We start from the raw sequence: 21446 nt of genomic DNA on the forward strand, positions 1-21446 counted from the left end.
CAGCAATTTTGAGAAAGAAGAACAAAGTCGGAGGCATCACAATACCGTATATCAAATTATACTACAAAGCCATTGTAATAAAAACAGCCTGGTACTGACAGAAAAAACAGGCATGTAGATCAGTGGAACAGAACAGAGAGCCCAGAAATCATCCCACTCCTTTATGGTCAATTAATAATTGCCAAGAGCATACAATGGAGTAAAGACAGTCTCTTTAATAAATGGTGTTGGGAAAATTAGACAGGTACACGCAAAAAAATGAAACGAGACCACCAACTTACACCACATACAAGAATAAACTCAAAATGGATACAGTACTTAAATGTGAGTCACGAAGCCATAAAAATCCTGGACTAAGACATAGGCAATAAAATCTCACATCTCATAATATTGTTGCCAAGGGAAACAGGAAAAAAACAAATGAGACTACATCCAGCTAAAAAGCTTCTGCACAGCAAAAAACCCCCCACAAAAACCATCAACAAAATGAAAAGAGAACCAACTGTATGACAGAATATATTTGCCAATGATATCTATATATATAAAATCCTAAGCGACCGTTATGACCGAATGACTGGAATGACTGGTTGACCAGTCGCTATGATGCACACTGACCACCAGGGGGAACACACTCAATGTAGGAGCTGCCCCTTGGTGGTCAGTGCGCTCCCATAGTCAACCTACTGTGACCCCTCCCCCCAGCCAGCCAACTTCATGCGGCTGGCCAAACTCCCATGGCCCCTCCCCCCAGCCTGCCAAACTCCCACAGTCCCTCCTCCCAGGAGGTCCCTCTGCCCGGCCGGCTGGCCAACCTTCCATGGTCCCTCCCCCTGGCCACCCTGATTGCCCCATTGGGGCTGACCAGGAACCCTCCCACGATCCCTCCCCCTTGTTCCTCCCTCCCCACCCCCCGATTGGGACTGGACAAGATGGCCCTGATCCCCAGCCAGGCCTAGGGACTCCACCTGTGCACAAATTTGTGCACCGGGCCTCTGATAAGGGGCTAATTTCCGAAATATACACTGAGTGGCCAGATTATTATGGCCACCTGATGTTTGTAGGGAAATTAGCTATAATTTCGCACTGAAGTTGCTAGAGAGCCAGACAATTCATTATAAATAGGGAAGCAGGTTGTTTACCATGACAGAAGTGATTTTTTTCTGAAGATATGGGTAAACAATGCAATTTAACAGCCTTTGAACATGGGATATATATTATTATGAGTGGCCAGATTATTATGACCACCTGACATTTGTAGGCAGATTAGCTGTACACTGCATCATATGGGATATGGAAGCCGAAGGCTTGTTCGAACACCTTTGCTGTCTGCAGTTACCAAGATAAAACATCTCCAATTTGCACAGGAACACAATGATTGGACAGGTGAGCATTGGAAAAAAGTCATGTGGTCTGATGAATCACGTTTCCAGTTGCATCATGCAGATGGCAGAGTGAGAATTTGGTGGAAACAGCATGAAAGCATGCACCCCACATGCATGAGTACAACCTTCAAGCTGGTGGGGGCAGTATTATGGTTTGGGCATGTTTTCCTGGCATGATTTGGGCCCTTTAATTTGTGTGGAACAATGTCTGAATAGCACAACATACCTAAGTATTGTTGCTGAACAAGTTCATCCTATCATATTGATAGTGTATCCCAACAGAGATGGCTTCTTCCAACAAGACAGTGCGCCATGCCATGGTGCTCATATTGTGCAGGAATGGTTTCAAGACCATGAGGGAGACTTTACCTTGCTTAGGCCCCCACAATCACCAGATCTCAGTCCAATTGAGCATTTGTGGGACGAAGTTAAAAGAGCCATCAGGCAGCTGGTTCCACAACCATCAAATCTCACAGAACTGGGCAGTGCTATTCATCAGGCATGGTGTCAGATTCCTTGCATCACCTTTCAACATCTCGTGGAGTCAATGCCAAGAAGAATCGCCGCAGAATTGAAGGCAAAAGGTGGCCTGCCCTAACCGGTTTGGCTCAGTGGATAGAGCGTCGGCCTGTGGACTAAAGGGCCCCCAGTTTGATTCCGGTCAAGGGCATGTACCTTGGTTGTGGGCACACCCCCAGTTGGGGGTGTGCAGGAGGCAGCTGATCAATGTTTCTCTCTCATCGATGTTTCTAACTCTCTATCCTTCTCCCTTCTCTTTGTAAAAAAAAAAAAAAAAAAAAAATCAGTAAAATATATATTAAAAAAAAAAGGTGGCCCAATGAAGTACTGATGGGGTGGTCATAATAATCTGGCCAATTAGATATAGATATAGATATAGATATAGATATAGATGTATAGGTATAGATATAGATATAGATATAGGTATATATATCTATATCCCACATTCAAAGGCTGTTAAATCATGTTGTTTACTCATATCTTCAGCAAAAAATCACTTCTGTCTGGTAAACAACCTGCTTCCCTATTTATTATGATCTGGCCCTCTAGCAACTTCAGCGCGAAATTATAGCTAGTTTGCCTACAAACATCAGATGGTCATAATAATCTGGCCACTTGGTGTATATGGAACCTATACAGCTCAATACCAAGAAGACACACAATCCAATAAAAAAATGGACAAAGGACCTAAATAGACACTTCTCCAAAGAGAACATACAGATGGCCAATAAACATATGAAAAAATGCTCATGGTCACTAATCATCTGAGAGATGCAAATTAAGACTACAATGAGATCTGATCTGACTTCACACCTGCCAGAATGGCTACCATCAATAAATCAACAAAGAGCAGGTGCTGGAGAGGATATGGAGACAAGGGAACCCTAGTGCAATATGGTGTGAATGTGGATTGGTGCAGCCATTGTGGAAAACAGTATGGAGGTTCCTCAAAAAATTAAAAATGGAACTGTCTTTTGACACAGAGATTCCACTTCTGGGGCTATATCCTAAGAATCCCAAAACACCAATTCAAAATACATGCACCCTTATGTTCATAGCAGCATTATGTATAATAGCCAAGATCTGGAAACAGTCCAAGTGCTCATCAGTAGATGAGTGGATAGAAAAGCTTTGGTACATTTACACAATGGGATACTACTCAGCTGTAAAAATAAAGGAGCTCTTACCTTATATGACAGCACTAGAGTCCTGGTGCACGAAATTCGTGCACGTGGAGGGGTTCCTCAGCCTAGCCTGCACCCTCTCCAATCTGGGACTCCTTGAGGGATGTCCGACTACCGGTTTAGGTCCAATTCCACAGGGATCCCTCTCACAATCCGGGACTGCTGGCTCCTACCTGCTCACCTGCCTGCCGGCCTAATCCCCCTAACTGCTCTCCCATGCCGGCCTGATCACCCCTAACTGCCTCTGCCTCGTCCCCGCCACCATGGCTTTGTCCGGAAGGATGTCTGGAAGATACCTGGTCTAATTAGCATATTACCCTTTTATTAGTATACTAGGGGCTCGGTGCACGAAATTCGTGCACTGGGTGTGTGTGTGGGAGGGAGTGTCCCTCAGCCCAGCCTGCCCCCTCTCACATACTGGGAGCCCTCAGGCGTTGACCCCCATCACCCTCCAATCACAGGATCAGCCCCTTGCCCAGGCCTGACGCCTCTGACAGAGGCATCAGGCCTGGGCAGGGGACCCTCATTTCCCCCCATCACTGGTTCTGCCCCCAGCCCAGGCCTGATGCCTCAGCCAGAGGCGTAGACCCCCATCACCCTCCGATCGCCTGATCGGCCCCTTGCCCAGGCCTGACGCCTCCGCCAGAGGTGTCAGGCTTGGACAGGGGACCCCCATCTCCCCCTGATCACTGGCTCTGGCCCCCACCCAGGCCTGAGGCCTCTGGCCCAGGAATAATGCCTGGGCAGGGGACCCCCATCTCCCTCTGATCGCTTGCTCCACCCCCCGCCCAAGCCTGACGCCTCTGACCCAGGCTTCAGGCCTGGGCAAGGGGACCATCATATCCCCCCAATCCCCGGCTCCGCCCCCCACCCAGGCCTGATGCCTCGGCCAGAGGAGTTGACCCTCATCACCCTCCGATCACCAATCACCGGATCGGCTCCTTGACCAGGCCTGAGGCCTCCGGCAGAAGTGTCAGGCCTGGGCAGGGGACCCCCAGCTCCCCGTGGTTGCAGGCTCCGCCCCTGCCCAGGCCTAACGCCTCTTGCTGAGGCGTCTGGCCCGGGCAGCGGGGACCCGCAGCTGCAGCGGCCCCGCGATCCCGGGCTCCGCTTTAGGCCCAGGCAAGGGACCCCTAGCTCCCGGGACTGCCAGCTTCAACCGTGCCCAGCTCCCATCTCTGGCTCCACCCCTACTTCCTGCTGTCACTGGCCAGGGCAGCAAAGGCACCTGATTCTCCGATCATGGCTGGGGGGCAGGGCAAAGGCCGCCTTTGCCCTGCCCCCCAGCTCTTAGCTCCCCCCTGGGTTTCCGATCACTATCAGTGGCAGGGGGCTTCTTCCTGCTTTCCCTTTTGCCTCCCTGCATTGTGCCTACATATGCAAATTAACCGCCATCTTGTTGGCAGTTAACTGCCAATCTTAGTTGGCAGTTAACTGCCAATCTTAGTTGGCAGTTAACTGCCAATCTTAGTTGGCAGTTAATTTGCATATAGCCCTGATTAGCCAATGAAAAGGGTATCGTCGTACGCCAATTACCATTTTTCTCTTTTATTAGAAAGGATATGGATGGACCTGGAGATTATTATCAAACACCATATGTTCTCACATGTGGCATCTAGTGAACAAATTAAACTGATGAATAAAATAGAACCACACGCATGGATACGTGGAACAGACTGACAGATGTGAGAGGAGGTGGGTGGGGAGGACTGGATGAAAGAAGGTGAAGGGATTAGCCAAAGAACATATATGCATAGCCCATAGACACCGACTATAGTGTGATGAGGGCTGAAGGGAGAGGACAAGGTCTGGTGGAGGCGGGCAAACGGGGAAAAATGGGGACATTTATAATAGTGTCATCAATAAAAATTGTTTCATTTTCCCCCTTTCTTACAGATTTGATATGTGCTTACTGTTTCCTTCAGTGCTTAACAGTGAAGGTACATCACCTTTGCCCCTTTTTTGAGATGGCTCAAGATTCAGTAGGACTTCCTTCTGATTATCAGTTTTGGATGCGGAAGCTGTCTGTATGGGGCCAGGCCTCCACTTTGGAAACCCAGAAAGACATCTGCCATCACCTCCCTCAGTTCCAGGAGTTCCTAAGGCAGATTTATGAAACCTTAAAAGAAATGGTAAGTAGTGGACCAAAATTAATGCCAGCAGGGACTCTACCAGATTTCACCAAGCCTTAATTTTATCCAAGGTCAGGAATTTGTGTTATTGACCTACTGTACTGAAGGAGTAGAAAGACGAATTTTACCCTTAGGTAATACAGACAGGAAGTGGTTTCCTGTCTGTATTACCATAATGGTCTCTGATTCATTATGACTTCGTCTATCCTTCTTGATTAGTTATATTCTCACATAAGACTTCCTGACCGTCAGATTGTTTTTTAATAAATAAAACTTGGGCACTTGTTGTCAGGTAATAATTGGGATTCTTTTAAAGGCCTTTGCCTCTCCTAAATATTGAAGAGTTTACTGAAATGCTTACCTTTTCCTCAATCCTGTTTTAAAGTGGGCTCTACCAAAAAGTGATACATATTACAATCTCTTCTTTTAAATATTTTAAGTGGCCTTTTCTGGTAAATATTAAGATTTTGAGTGTCTTTACAATTGTCATATAACTTATTGTATTAAGAGTTGATATATTTTTATTTTGGTATGATTTGTTTTTATTCTAATAGATATATTTGTAAACTAATGTATTTTTATACTATCAAAATATTATTTGTTTTATACTTATTGTCTCACTTCAAGATGCAAAGCAAAATTGTGATTCAACATAGACATTCTTGTGTTATACGTTTACTCCCATAATCATAGAAGCAAGTAGGAAATGTGAAGGATAATTCATATTGGTGGTATGAGTTCATATGTCTTTTGACACTGCAAAGAAAGATGCAGTCTGTATGAACAACCAATGCTAATATCAAAATTGTTTTTTATAATAAGACTTTTGTAACTTGATCTTAAAGTGGTCCTAGGAAGTCTAAGACTGGCCTCGATGCTGAGACAATGTGAAGAATTTATTGCAGCAGCAGTAGGAACTGCTTATCATTTCACCCTGTGTGCACATTATCTCAGTTTGGTCTCATTTTTGAACTTTATTTGAAAGATAAAGAAGTGGGAAAAGGCCACTGTACAACAGCATGCATATTTTTAAATCTTAAGCTGTTTTCTAGTTAGTTGGCCGATTTTTGTCTCAGGTTTTAGGTTGTTGTAGACTGAGTCTGGTGCCATTTAGCATATAGTAATCAAAGTAGTAATAAACATAGATAAATATCTTTATGCTTTGGCTGCTTTTATTTCTTTTTATAAGTTCCAGAGTTTTTGTCCTCTTAAACCTTCTTTGAAATAGCCCTTCTGGAGCTGAGTTAGGATCATCTTTTATTTTTTTAGAAAAAAACTTCAGGCCGAAACCGGTTTGGCTCAGTGGATAGAGCGTCGGCCTGCGGATTGAAGGGTCCCAGGTTCGATTCCGGTCAGGGGCATGTACCTGGGTTGCGGGCATATCCCCAGTAGGAGATGTGCGGGAGGCAGCTGATCGATGTTTCTCTCTCATCGATGTTTCTAACTCTCTATCTCTCTCCCTTCCTCTCTGTAAAAAATCAATAAAATATATATTAAAAAAAAACACAAAAAACTTCAGGATAAAGATAAGAGATTATAAAGATATTAATCACCCATAATGTTTTTTCACTGTTATGTGGCCTTTGTTATTTTTAAATAAAGTGGCATTTCCTGACTGTTAAGTATGAATGAAGTTAATTTGGTAACAAAATTGATGTTACTAAATGTGCTGTACATCTTACTTAGTGTTGGTGACCTGATTTAAGGATGAGCAATGGTGGTGGTTGTTAGGGTTGCCGAAGGAGGAATGCATGAGGAAAAATGGTAAAGAATCATGAATTTACTAGGTTATCTGGAAAACCAGATGGACTGAGCCCCAGAATGCCACCAGCATCCAGGGACGGGAGTCAGAGATTTAAAGGACTCTAGGCGGGCTTTTCTGGGCGGAGAATTCTCTGGGAGAGTCCCCAGGGGAAAGATAATGGTCTTAGCAAGTGGAATGTGGTCTAAGCAAAAGGGAATGTTAGTTATGGAATGACCTAAAGGTCAGTTCCCAGGGGAGAGGGTATCCATTCGATTATTTGATCAGACCTAACAGTTGCTTGTTAACCTTTATTTGAATAACATACCGAAAGATCTTTTCTAATTCTATTTTCCTTACTTTTCTGAAATATATATAAAACAAGAAGCATTCAAGTTCCCTCAAACCATAGTGTCAGTTCAGTCTTTCTGAGTGATATAGGGCCCTTTTACTGACCAAAGCATAATTTTCTTTTACAGGATTCAAGTACAATCATTGAAAGATTTCCCACAATTGGTCAACTATTGGCAAAAACTTGCTGGAATCCTTTTATCTTAGCATATGGTAAGAATCCAAAGCATGCTCTCTCAAAACACAAACTTCTAATGATAACTTTAGTCTGCATTGTTTAATAAAATACAGAGCTTTAAATTATAAATCTGTTTTCTGTATTTCACAAAGCAAATTTTTAAATGTATATTCTTTGCTCCATTACAAAATGGCATCCTTTATTGTTTATATATGTTTATGTATGTTTGTATAGATAAACACACACACACACATACACACACACACACACACACACATCTGTAGGGAATATAATTCTTTGTGTTAGAGGGTAGAAAGTCCCCGATGATTATCATAACCTCATTTTTAATTCAGTATAAAATGGTTTTAATAATGAAATGATTTTTATTTCCCAGTTTCATATTAGCACACATACTGTTTTTCATGTGTAAAATTAGTCTTCAGAGTCTGAATCCTTCATGACTCTACCATTATTTAGGGATGACAGCTTGGTTTTACCAAAGATTAAGAGGAATTTGGTATTCATTGGGGAGGTGTAACTTTACTGATCCCCTGCGTACCTGTCCCACCTCATTTCCTGTTTAATTCCCCACAACTACACCACATGCATGGTAGCCAGGTCAGATTACTAACTGTTCCTGAAGTACATGATGTTAGAGCCTGTGACATGCAGTTCCTGATGCCTGGAACTCTGTTCTCTCTCCTCCTCATAAACCTTTTAAATCACCTTGTTGGGGCTGAGTTGGAAACCTGTCCTAGTATTTCCATATCCACCAGCATTTCCCTTAATTATACAGTAACACTTACTACACTGTTTATAATTGTTGGTTTGCCTGTCTGATATCCTGGAAGACTGAATGTCTTTCAGGAGCAGAAACTGTGGTTTTAGTTCTTTGTTGTCCTAGGGCAAGAGTGGGCAACCTTTTTGTGAGTGTGTGCCAAAACCAGCAAAATCTCTGACTCAAAATTCTTCTGCGTGCCAGCCCTAATTTTTTGAGAACATGTTACGCCTACTTGTTATCTCTTAAGGTGTACGTATATGAAGAACCTTGAAGAAATAATAAAATTCATTCGAGCGACAAAAACACAGTATATGATGATGCAACATACATTTATTTTTTTAATGTATACATGTTATGTAAAATTATTTATTTATCTAAGATGCACCTACACTAAATTTATCTGAAAAATAAAAAAGTCGATATTAAGAAAAAAATTGTACATGGAAGATTATAAGAGAGGGTTTCGCGTGCCAGCAAAAGTTACTGGCGTGCCATGTTTGGCATGCATGCCAGGGGTTGCCCACCCCTGTCCTAGGGCCTATGGTAGGGTGGAGCAGATGCATCTGAAGGTGCACAATTGAGGCTTATTGCCTTGAATTGACTATATTATTAGCTAATGTAATATTTACTTTTCATATTTTTAGTCAAAGACTCATTGTGTAACATGATATTAGAATAAGAAATAAAATGAATATTTCTCTTTGATGTTTTAAAGAATTATGCAGCTTCTCTCTTCTAACCTGACATACATAAGTTATTATAAGAAATATAAACTAGTTGGGGAAGGGAATCAGCATTTGGTCCTGTGAGCATACATGCATGTGTGCATTGAACACACTCAAACTCACTTTCTCTGGCCCCACCCTCATCTACTTCTTTTCCTCTCCACTCTGCCTCTTGTTGCTGCTTCTCTCTTGAGTTGATTCTACCTACCTCAAATACTGAGCCTGTTCAAGTTATATTTTTTAATCCTACTTGAGAATATTTTTCCATTTATTTTTAGAGAGAGCGGAAGAGAGAGAGAAAGACAGAAAAATATCGATGTGAGAGAAATACATCAATTGGTTGCCTCCTGTACGCACCCTGATAAGGGCCTGGGCTGGGGAGGCGCCTGCACCAAGGTACATGCCCTTGACTTTGATTGAACCCGGGACCCTTCGGTTCACAGGCCTACGCTCTGGCCACTGAGCCAAACCTGCTGGGACCTGTTCAAGTTCTTGACCTGAAATGGCAAAGCCTTCTTTGTACAGCCATCACTGTGCTTGCCACTCTTACCAAGGCCGCACATCCCTGTCTTGTATTTATATATTTTAGTGGTGCCACTGAAATGTACTGCTAATGAGCTTACTTTGTTTTAGGAATTTACAGATGCAAGCCATCACTTGTTATTCATGGATGCCACAAGCACACTACAGGGGATGGCCTGTCTCAGGATTCTTCCTGGAGGTCCTGACTTTGGGACTGGAGCATCCAGCCAGGCAATTAAGTGAGATGGGAAACTGACAGCAGATCTTAGTGCAAGGCTTTTATTCTGAAAAAGAGTGTAAATGAAAGGAATATACCAATATATATTTACCACCTAATATTTTATTTTTTTATATCTTAAACTGAAATTTCAAATAAAAGTTAATTCTTTAAACTTTAATTCTATAGTTTAAAAGCCCAAAGGCAGCATATTTTGAGACAGTAAATATTTTTTCAGCTGCCAAGTTTGGGGGCTAATTGTTACACAGCAATAGATAGCAAATAGTGAGGAAGAGAGGTTATAGCTGTTAAGTTTAATTATGAATAAAGAGATAGAATCAAGGGTTCCAAGGAGGTAAGGCACTAATTCAGAGAACACCACTGAATAAAAGGTGTCTCTCCCTTTCTATTATTACCTACTTTGTCTCTTCTCTTTCTGGTGTCTCCATTTCCAAATACTTCTTTCTTCCTTACTATTCTTATTTCAGATCCTGTTCTCACTTAACATTATGGGAAACTTATTTCCTTAATGGAAACTGTTTATGTTTACTGTATTTAAAAAATAATTTTGATGTTACATAATTGTAAAAAAGACCCTTTCCTGAGAGAAAATGCCCAATCAGTGAAACAACAGCATAAAGCAAGTCCTTCTATGCCTGTCAGTCTTTTCTATGAGCTCAGAATCAAAGATGTACCTCAAACAGGAAACTGAAATTTAATGGGCAGTTCAAAAGGCAGTGCAAGCATTGAAACAGAGAGATGGAGAATTTGTTTCTGGTTGTCAGAGGGGGCCAATGTAATGAAGATGAGGTGCTAAGGAAAGATCACAGATGATACAAGTTAAGCCCAAGGGATAAAATTAGTCCAGCCTCCACTTTTACAAATAAGGAACCAGAAACCCAGAAAGTTCCATGACTTGTCTTAAAAACCCCCATCTCATCTACTGTCCTCCAAGAGTCAGCTCTAGCCTGAGCTCCCCCTGTGAAATTCTTCTTCTCCTCAGATCCTTGTTCTGACTTCTGGTCTCTTTTTTCCTTCACTGAAAAGTGAGCAGAAATTGTGATCCGTGTTTTCCTAGGCCTTGCCATACAAAAACAAACAAACAAACAAAAAACAAAACAAAAACCTCAGTAAATATCTGTGCAGTGAACATATACATTCAGGTGAAGCTGGCCAGTAGGAAAGCCAGGACTGGAATGCTTCCATCACATGGTGTGATCTACTGGGGGTTAGATCATTACAACATGGCAGACTTTAGAGGGCTGGGCTCCTGACTCTTATTAGCTTTGTACTCTGGGAAAAGTGTCTTCTTTATTCTAATCCATAATTACCTTTTCTGCAAGACTATCATCAAGAACTCCTTTAGATCCACTGTGCAATCCATGGAGATCAGTGAAAAATGAGCGATGCCTCTGATTCTACTTCTTCAATTCTATAACACAAACTTTCCCACATTTTAACATTCTGACTTAGGATGTTCTACACGTACCATGTATACTTAAAAGTTGGCTGAAAATTTCTTTGGCTTTTCTTTTTCTTTCTTTTTTTAATTTTTTGTTATTGTTAATCCTCACCTGAGGATTTTACTAGTATTTCCATTGGCTTTGAGAGAGAGAGAGAGAGAGAGAGAGAGAGAGAGAGAGAGAGAGAGAGAGAGAGACATCAATGTGAGAGAGACACATCAATTGGTTGCCTCCCATACACTCCCTGACTGGGATGGGGATTGAACCTGCAACCTAGACATGTGCCCTTGACCAGGAATCAGACCTGCAGCCCTTTGGTGCATGGGCTGATGCTCTAACCACCGAACACACTGACCAGTTTCTTTGTTTCTTTTTGAGAGAAAAATAAATATACTGTTGAACTAAATATGTGAAATATCTCAACACCTGGGAAAAACTCCTATCTTTTGTATTATTTTAGATTTAAGCTCCATGCAGTAACATTCTCTTCTTTTTCTTTCTTTTTTTAATTTTTATTTTAGTGTTGAATGTCTGCATTTTGGAAATGCATTCCTTTTTAACCCAGGAAGCTGTTTGTGTAAGCTTGTCACTGGACCGGTTCCAAATCAGGGGTTCTGTCCCCCACCCCCATATGGTCCAGGACCTTAAGGCTCTTGACTTGTGTAGGAAAGAATTCAAGAACGAATCCCAGGGAGAGCGAAAGCACATTTTATTTAGGTAGAGAAAGAAAGAGGTCTGGATGTGGGTTCCTGGAGACAGGATTGGGGGTTGAGCCCAGGATTGGCTGCTACCACCTGGTGCCCCCTGGTTGCAAGTTTCACAGGACATGGACATGAAACAATACATGTCTGAGTGGACATGAAGAACTCGTGAATTGTGCCTCGTGTGGTCAGTTAGTTCCTGGGATTTTATGTGTTTTCAGTTTCTGAACTTTGTGGCACCAAATTCTGTCTTTGCCTTTGGGTTGAGAGCTGGTCTTGTCCCCAACATGGTCCCTTCTGCAAGTGTCATGGTGTTTGTCCACCTGTACCCGCCCCCCCACCTCCCCGTACTTGTAATGTCAGTTTCATTGTAATCCTATCTAATAAAGAGGGAATATGCTTATTAACCATCACACCCTCACAAAGATGGCGGCGCTCACACCCAATAAAGAGGGAATATGCTAGTTGACTGCCACATACTCACAAGATGGCAGCGCCCCCACCTCATCCAGTCGGAGTCCCCCAGTCCCTTCAGCCCCTCCTCATCCAGCCTCAGTCCCTCAGTCCCCACAGCCCTGCAGGGGAAGGCAGTTGGGGCGATTGGCCTGCAGGGGAGGGCAGTTGGGGACTGTGATGCCGGCAGGAGAGCACTTGTCAATCATGCTGGCAGGGGAGTGGTTAGGGGGCTATCAGGCTGGCAGGTAGAATGGTTAGGGGCATCAGGCTGGCGGGCAGGCGAGTGGTTAGGAGCCAACCGTCCCGGATTGTGAGAGGGATGTCCAACCGGCAGTCAGACATCCCCCAAGAGGTCCTAGATTGGAGAGGGTGCAGGCTGGGCTGAGGGACACCCCCGCCCTGTGCACGAATTTGTGCACCAGTCTTCTAGTGATGGTATAATGGACTTTGGGGTTGGTCTTTGGTCATCTTTTCCTCCATCGTGGATTGATCTGATTTTAGCCAGTACTCCTTGATGACTTCTGTGAACACCACAGGAGTTTCCTGCCATAAACTGTTAACCTTTGACCATGTGTGGAGGTGGGGGGCTTTGATGAGAGGACCTAGCTAGCAGCTTATTGGCCTGTGATGTTGCTTCTACTTCCTCATTCCCCTGGTTGGGCGTTTTTCCTAACTTCTTTCTGTCCTGTCTGAAGCTTATCATTGGATGTGTCTGTCACACTTGTGACATGAAGATGGAATTTCTTCTAATATTTAAAACATAGGCCATATAATAGTCACATTTTTAATCAATGGGATTGGTTCAACCTGAAGAACGCTAGGATCATTAAAGGTTAAATTATATGATAATTGAAATAAATTGATCTCAGGCAAGCTCATAAAAACCAGGGGAAAAAGTGAATCCCTCTGAATAAATCCTGATGAAGTTTGTTTAAAGATGTTATGAGATCATAAGCCTATAGATATTTATGGGTTTAAAAAATACTGTTAGTGTCTTGTGGTGTGTGGTTGAAAATAAAGAGGTAGTTTTCTGTAGTTTGTATTTTCCTTTTTTTAAAAAAAAAAATCCTCACTCGGGGATTATTTTTTCATTGATTTTTAGAGAGAGTGGAAGAGAGAGGGAAAGACAGAGAGAGATATCGATGTGAGAGAAATAGAATGATTGGTTGCCTTCTGGATGCGCCCTGACCAGGGCCTGGGCCAGGGAGGAGCCTGCAACCAAGGTACATGCCCTTGACCGGAATTGAACCCGGGACCTTACGGTCCACATGCTGACACTCTATCCACTGAGCCAAACTGGCTAGGGATTCTTTATTTCTTACTAATGAATCCCTTAGAGATGCTTTGTTTATGAGATAACAAAAGGTAAGAAGGTAAAGGGTGAGAAGTTGAGTTTTTCACCCCAAAATATGCTTTTGGAATATTGATTATTTTAAGCTGGTTATTTTTAATTAACAAAAGACGTAGATAAAAAATTTGACCTCCCCTCCCTTCCCCCAACTACTAAAAGGATTTAGAGAGGACCTGCTCCAGGAAGGAAGCTATTATAGATAGCTATAGTTTACCATGAGCTAAGTGTGCTAGGGAGGAACCCAGGAAGGCCCCTTGATCAAAGTCCTCTTTGTGACCCTTGTTAAAGACAGTCCAGCAAACAGTTACTTACCAAACATTTACTTTCCATCTCCATGTGAATTGTCTTGCTGCCCTTTAAAGTCCAAGACCATCATCGTCATCCTCTCTCCTTAGCTCAAGGTGGCATATAAGCCTTAACTGCCCTACTTCTCCTTGGGTCCCCAATCTTTTTATTTTTTGAAAACATATTTTGTAGTGATTTTAGAGAGGAAAGGAGGAGGAGGAGGAGGAGGAGAGAGAGAAACATCAATGATGAAAGAGAATCATCGACGGGCTGCCTCTTGCACGTCCACTACTTGGGATCGAGCCTGCAATCGGGCATGTGCCCTGACTGGGAATTGAACTGTGACCTCCTGGTTCATAGGTCGACTGTCAACCACTGAGCCAGCTCCGGGAGAGCAAGGGTCCCTTATTCTTATGGAACCCCCACATGTGCATACATAATAAGTTTGGCCATTTTTTCCTGGTAATCTGTCTCATGTTAATCTGATTATTAGTCCAGACAGAAGACTTTAGAAGGCTAGAAGGGAAATTTATTTTTCTGCCCCCACCAGGGCATCAGGTGGTTCTGCAGAGCTTGATTCCAGGTGCTGGGTTTCCTCAGTCTCACCGCCATGGCCTTGTGATAAAGTCCATAGCTGCTTGGCTCTAGCTCAGATAACTGATATCTTCAATCTTTAGCCCTCCTTTTGCTTTTCAAACCTGTTACAAAATTTCCAGCTGGAATGGATTCAGTTTCCAAAAGAAAAAAAAAGGCTCACTAAACAGTTATTCCCATCGAATACAAGATTTCAAAATTCAGCATTTTCATCACATATTTACTAAAGTTTTAAATTTCAGAGTAAAAAATTAAGAGTATGTTAAGAGGCTTCTATTTTGTGCAAACTGTTTGGTATTAAGCAATCTTTTTGTTGAGTTTGTTTTTAAAAAGGGAGGGTGTTTTGGCAAATTAGAAAGTTAAAAGATTAAATCTGAAAGATTGAGTGCTGCCTGTAGTAATTATGTTGCCTTAAAGAGGTTGAAACTACTAATGGTTTGAAATGAGAAATAAAGAACTGATCTTGAGAAAAGCCCAGTTCTTTTAGTCCTTTCCATCCTTCTCTTTTGGCTTTAAAAGTTGCTGCTGTAACAGAAAGGGAATTGACCACACAAGTGCTGAGTGTACATGATCCCAAACCCACAAGAAGAAAAAACCCCACAAGTTGTTTCACACGTGGTCCTGAATGCTTATTCTGTGAACTTAGTAGTTTGAGATTTACCTAAAATATAATAAACATTTTCTGTAAATATAATGTTTTACATTTTTTTAATACTGTTTATCTTTCCCTTTTAGTTGATTAAACCTACTCATTTTAGTTTTTCTCTTTGCAGATGAAAGCCAAAAAATTCTAACATGGTGCTTAGGTTGTCTGATTAACAAAGAACCACAGAATTCTGGAGAATCGAAACTGAACTCCTGGACACGGGTAAGACCATAAATTTGCCCTGCGCTGCTTTGAATTAAATTGTTTAAAGGTGCGGCTGACTGTCCACTTCCAGGATGTTTTAGAAACATTTCAAACATACCCTTTGCTGTTACATTGTCTTGCTGAGTGTAAGGTTAAAGAGATTTTATTTTTGCTTGTGAATTCTGTAAAACATTGGTCTTTAGGGTGAACTTTCCTATGCCTCCAAGACCTCGTGTTGAGTGGTTTTGGAAAGTTACTTTCAGGTAATGTAAAAGAATGCACCCTGTTTCCCTCCAGCAATTGCTATCCTTCCAAAAATTGTTCCTCCCTACCAACCTAGTTTACATACTGTAATTATGTAATTCCTCTCCAAGTGCTTCTCTGCCTCTTTCAGAATCTATTCTGTAGTAAAACTAGAATTCAGAAGTTCCCTGGGAATAGTAGTCTTTATTTTGTGTCCCCAAGTTGGTACCCAGGCCAGTATGCTCAGACTGGCACCTGGTGCTAGTTGGCTGCTGTTGCTCACAGCCAATTGGTTACTCAGCTGTGCTAGTCCAGATAGCGGACAGCTCCCGGCATTCACCATGGCTGTTTCTGCTTCCTCTTGAAGGGTAGACACAAGTTGCAGACTGTTGTGAGGCTGGGCTCTGACTGCCCTCAACGCCAGCAAGTTGGCTATTCTTTTCTCTTACTCCCCACTGTCTTGCTGCCATAACCCCAAGGACTCGCTGAGGCCTGTCAGACTACTTAGAATGCGCATGGCTCAGGTTGCTGTTTAGTATTATGAAGTCACTCACCTAGATTAATGCATGTGGTTTTGTCTATCAATCTGACTGGTGATATACTATCATTTACTGCTTTTTGACCATTCCTTTGTTTAATACAATATTGCAGACAGAGATGGCAAAGACACTATTTGTAATTTCCTGTTATATTCAAAGAATAGACGGGAAAGGGAAAGAAGAAGTGGAAAGGACTGGGTGAGGGAAGGAAAGAATGCAAAATTTAATTAGAAGGAAAATTAATGCAAAGAACTGAAGAAAGGAATGGATAAGTGGAATTAGAGTTGAAATAATATGAAAAATAAGGTTATAGGATAACATTTATTCTTTAAGGTTTTAAATTGTTGCTTCTGTTGAGTATGTGATATTTTAATGATTACTTAGGATTTTTTTTATTGCCTAGCTCAATACGTTCTGACATAGACCATCTAATTAAATTTTTTGGATGATTGGGTTAACTTTTTTTATTTTACTGACTCTATTAGCCCATTAAAAATTTTCTAGCCTTGCATTTTATTCTGTGGGTTTCCCTTATGTAATGTAGTATCTGTTTATCATTAGGTAATTATTAAGTATAACTCAGGGAGATAAAGTAAAAGCACTTCATTCCTATCTTCAGAGAACTCTCAGACTGGCCAGGTCATCCAAGGGCAGTGTGTTGGGTATCAGTAGAGCTGTAAATAGGTGTGATGGCAACACAGAGGAGGAACACTTGCTCAGACTTCAGTGTTTGGAGACATTTCCTGGGGGAGATGATGTATTAGCTGAATTTTGAAAGATGACTAGAGAGCAGGGATAGAGTTTTAGGAGTGATATTGCTGTCAGCAGATAGTGTATGTGCAAAGAAAGCATGGTGGTGAGAAAGCAAATGTTGCATTTGGGGAACTCAGGTACTTACTAGGTATACCTGTTAATAATGGCGGATTTTGTAATCAAAGAAAACATGGTAATTTCAAGAGAAACATCAAAAAATGCTTCATTCAAAGTAATGTTCATTGCTAGCTACACATTTCCCCCATCTTTCAGGTAATTTGTGGATACCATCCCAATAGAACTTTTCTTATTTTGAGGCAGACCATTCAGAGACCCAATTTTCCACTTCTTCATACATTTTGAAGTGCTGCTCAGAAAGTGCATGTGCCATCGATCAGAACAAGTGGTCATCTGAAGGAGCAAGGTCTGGTGAATACAGCGGGTGGGTTAATACTTCCCAGGCAAGATCTTTTAACGTGTCTTTAACTGGTTTTGAAGTGTGTGATGGTGCGTTATCATGAAGCAAAATTACTTTGTCGTGTCTTCTGGCCCATTCTGGTCGTTTTATGATTAAAGCGTGGTTCAAATTGATTATTTGTTGTCAGTAGCTATCAGTATTAATGATTTCACCTGGTTTTAGAAACTCATAATACACCACACTTTCCTGATCCCACCAAACACAGAGCATTGTCTTCTTTCTGAAGCCATCTAGCCTTACAGTCGATGTTGATGGTTGACCTGGATCAACCCTTGGTTTTGTGCATTTGGGAGTCTCAAAATAAATCCACTTTTCATCGCCAGTAACAATTCGATGCAAAAAAGACTTTCTTTCGTGCAGTTGAAGCAACATTTTACTGATGACTTTTCGGTTTTCCATTTGTCTTTTGTTCAGTTGATGTGGCACCCATTTTCCTTCCTTTAAAATCTTTCCCATTGCTTGTAAATGATCGGAAATTATTTGCTGAGCAATGTTTAATCTTTCTGCAAGTTGTTTTTGGTTTGTCACCCATCTTCATCCAATAATGCTTCTAATTGTTGGTCTTAAAACTTTTTCTGTTGACCTGGATGTTCTTTGTCTTTCACATTGAAATCATCACTTTTAAAGCATTTAAACCAGCATTCACAAGTATCTTGAGATGGAGCATGTTCATCATAAGCTTCCCGAAGTATATGATAACTTTTTCTTCAAAATAATGAATTAAAACTTCCCGCAAATGCTCTTTTTTTGGCACAAAATTAGACATTTTTAAGCATAAAAATATTTATGATGTTAATACCTTCAGCAAATTTAACATAAGAAGTTTTGGAGCTTGTTGTCAATACAACAAAATAGCATACATATCAAATCTCATATATGTCAACATATGTGTAACTCCATCTATTGAAAAAAATCTGCCTTATTAACCGGTACACCTAGTACATGGAATAAAAAAAACAACAAATAAGCTCATAGATACAGAGAATAGACTGGTGGTTGTGGAGGGTTGGATGGGGAAAATGGGTTAAAGAGTAAACATTTCCAGTTATAAGAGAAATAACTGGGGATGTAATGTACAGCATGGTGACTATAGTTAATAATACTGTATTGTATATTTCAAAGTTGCTAAGAGAGTAAGTCTTAAAAAAAGTTTTCATCATAAGAAAAAAGAACTGTTTTGCAGTTGTGGCAATGGATGTTAATTGGACTTATTTTGGTAATCAACTTGCAGTACATACAAATATCAAATAATGTGCACTTGAAACTGTTATATGTCAACTGTTATATCTCAATAATAATAATAAAGTCACATATGCCAAAATAAAGGCGAGGAAGGGAAAGAGATGATGAAGTTTCACGATTAGAAATGCTCTCCAAGGAGGTGACTTTTTAGGAGAGATTTAAATTAGCTGAATGAATAAGCCCTATTTTTTTTTTTTTTTGCAGCCTATCAATGCCTCTCTCCAGCATCTATGTATGTCTGTCTGTCTGTCTCTCTCTCTCTCTCTCTTTCTCTCTCTTTTGGGGGAAGAACTCTGACTTCTGCCACTCCATCCTGCATCCAAAAGCCTGTCTCCTTGCTCATGGAGGTTCTCCTGCTACCTGTGGGATATTCAGCCCTAATTTTTTTTTTTAATTCTACTTGGTTATCTTTCTTTTTCTTATTGATTTGTAGAAATTCTGTTTTTTAAAAAATATATTTTATTGATATTTTACAGAGAGGAAGGGAGAGGGATAGAGAGTTAGAAACATCGATGAAAGAGAAACATCGATTAGCTGCCTCCTGCACACCTCCTACTGGGGATGTGACCGCAACCAAGGTACATGCCCTTGACCGGAATTGAACCTAGGACCTTTCAGTCCACAGGCTGACGCTCTATCCACTGAGCCAAACAAGTTAGGGCTGTAGAAATTCTTTATATGTGTTGAATATAGGTACCATTTTTATTGCATGTATTGCAGCTATTTTTTTCCACACTATGGTTTATGTTTTTGTGTTTACATTTTCTCATTTTCTTTTAAGGAAGATTTTTTAAAAATTGATTTTAGAGAGAGAGGAAAGTGGGGAGAGAGTCAGAGACAGAGAGAGAGGGGGGGGGTAGGGAAAGAAAGAGGGAGAGAGAGGAACATCGACATGAGAGAGAAACATTGATCAATTGTCTCTCTTATGCATCCTGACTGGGATTGAACCCACAACTTAGGTATGATCCCTGATCAGAAATCAAATGTGCAACCTTTTTGGTACACGGTATGACACTCCAACCAACAGAACCACCCGGTCAGGGCTCAAGGAAGATATTTTAAATTTTATTATAGTCAGATTTATCAATCTTTTCCTTTGTGGTTAATAACTTCGTATCTTATTTAAGAAAATTTTCCCTACTCCAGGGTCATGAAGATCTTCCATCTTCTAAAAGTATATTGGTTTGCCTTTGCCATTTGGTCTGTGATCTACTTGTAACAGTTTTACTGAATGGTCTAAGGTGGGTGTCTATATTTATTTTGCTTCCATATGGATACCCCATTGCCCCAGCACCATTATTTCAAAATCCTTTCCTCACTGAAGGAATAAGCCCTATTTTGCTACATTCATAAAAAATAGGGTGTATTTGTATTTAGGTGCAAGTATGAGCCTAAATCTCTTGATTAGTCTCATTGTAGGCGATGGTTAATTTTATGTGTCAGCTTGACTAGTCCATGGTGTGCCAGCTGTTTAGTCAAACATTATTCTGGAATGTGATTAACATTTAAACCAGGGGTCCTCAAACTACGGCCCGCGGGCCACATGTGGCCCACCCAAGACATTTATCCGGCCCACCGGGTATTTTTGCCGCCGCTGTGTGCATAGGAATTTGTCCATAGTTTTTTTTTAAACTATAGTCCGGCCCTCCAACGGTCTGATGGACAGTGAACTGGCCCTTGTTTAAAAAGTTTGAGGACCCCTGATTTAAACTGATAGGCTGAGAAAGCAGATCATCCTCCCTAATGTGTGTGGATTTCACCCAGTTAGTTGATGGCCTGAATAGAACAAAAAAGCTGACTCCTCCTATAAGGGTTTTCTCTATACTGGACTCTAATAAACATTGGTCCTTGAGTTAACTCCAAATTGTATGTTTTTATTTTTAGTGTAACACATCATTGCCAGAGCATTCTACAGAGAGTGCCCTGCATTTTTACAAAACCAGTTGTCTCAGAGATGATGGTGTTTGTACACTGAGATGCAAGACAGGCAGTCGACTCAGAAGTAGACAGTAGGTTTGATGCTGGCAAAATGGCACTAGAGATTGGTCAGCCAAGGGGCAGACACGGATATTTTGGAAACATGATTATGTCTACGGCTGTTGCTAATTTCTGTTGTTATAGTAGTCCCCCTTATTGGCGGTTTTACTTTCTGCAGATTCAATTAACTGTGGCCATCCAAACATATTAAATGAAAAATTCCAGAAATAAGCAAGACCTAAGTTTTAAATTGCATGCTGTTCTCAGCAGTGTGATGAAATTTTGTGCCATTTTACTTCACCCCACCTACGGTGTGAATCGTCCCTTTGTCCAGTGGATTCACCTCACTTTTTCTCACCACCCGGGCATTGTGTCATCTCACGTCATCACAAGAAGAACGGTGACTGCAGTACAATAAGATGTTTTGAGAGATTCACATAACTTTTATTACAGCATATAGAATGATCATTTAACAGGTAAAAGAGCATCATTCCTGAGGCCAGTTAGTGAAAGACAGCAGAGGCAAGGTGACATTCAGGGACAAGGCAGGTACTCCTTCAGGGAGCTGAAGATTCCTCTTCCAAAGCTCCACTCTTGTAAAACACTGCCAGTTGTGAACGAATGCTCTCTCTTTTGTTTTACTTTTTCTTTCTTTCTTTTTACTATTTTTATGTGTCTGTTTATTTACTTATTTCCCATCCTCCACCCCCTTTCTAGAGTATTGTTCTCTATATCTATGGGTCTGTTTCTATTTTGTTATTTCATTTTTTTTTAAAGATTTC

At 41.2% G+C, this 21446-nt stretch overlaps 1 protein-coding gene across 3 annotated transcripts in view; it reads left to right on the forward strand.

Annotated features, from left to right (window-relative positions):
• Nucleotides 1–21446, forward strand: part of FANCC (FA complementation group C) — a 281158-nt gene that overhangs the window by 108455 nt on the left and 151257 nt on the right. For all 3 annotated transcript variants that reach the window (XM_059656415.1, XM_059656419.1, XM_059656416.1), the window contains 3 exons: nucleotides 4982–5217; nucleotides 7438–7522; nucleotides 15356–15450. In XM_059656415.1, the coding sequence (XP_059512398.1) occupies nucleotides 5053–5217; nucleotides 7438–7522; nucleotides 15356–15450 (345 nt within the window). In that variant the 5' untranslated portion in view covers nucleotides 4982–5052. The remainder of the gene's footprint in view (nucleotides 1–4981; nucleotides 5218–7437; nucleotides 7523–15355; nucleotides 15451–21446) is intronic.

Source organism: Myotis daubentonii, chromosome 11 (assembly GCF_963259705.1).
Source record: "Myotis daubentonii chromosome 11, mMyoDau2.1, whole genome shotgun sequence".
Lineage (NCBI taxonomy): Eukaryota > Metazoa > Chordata > Mammalia > Chiroptera > Vespertilionidae > Myotis > Myotis daubentonii.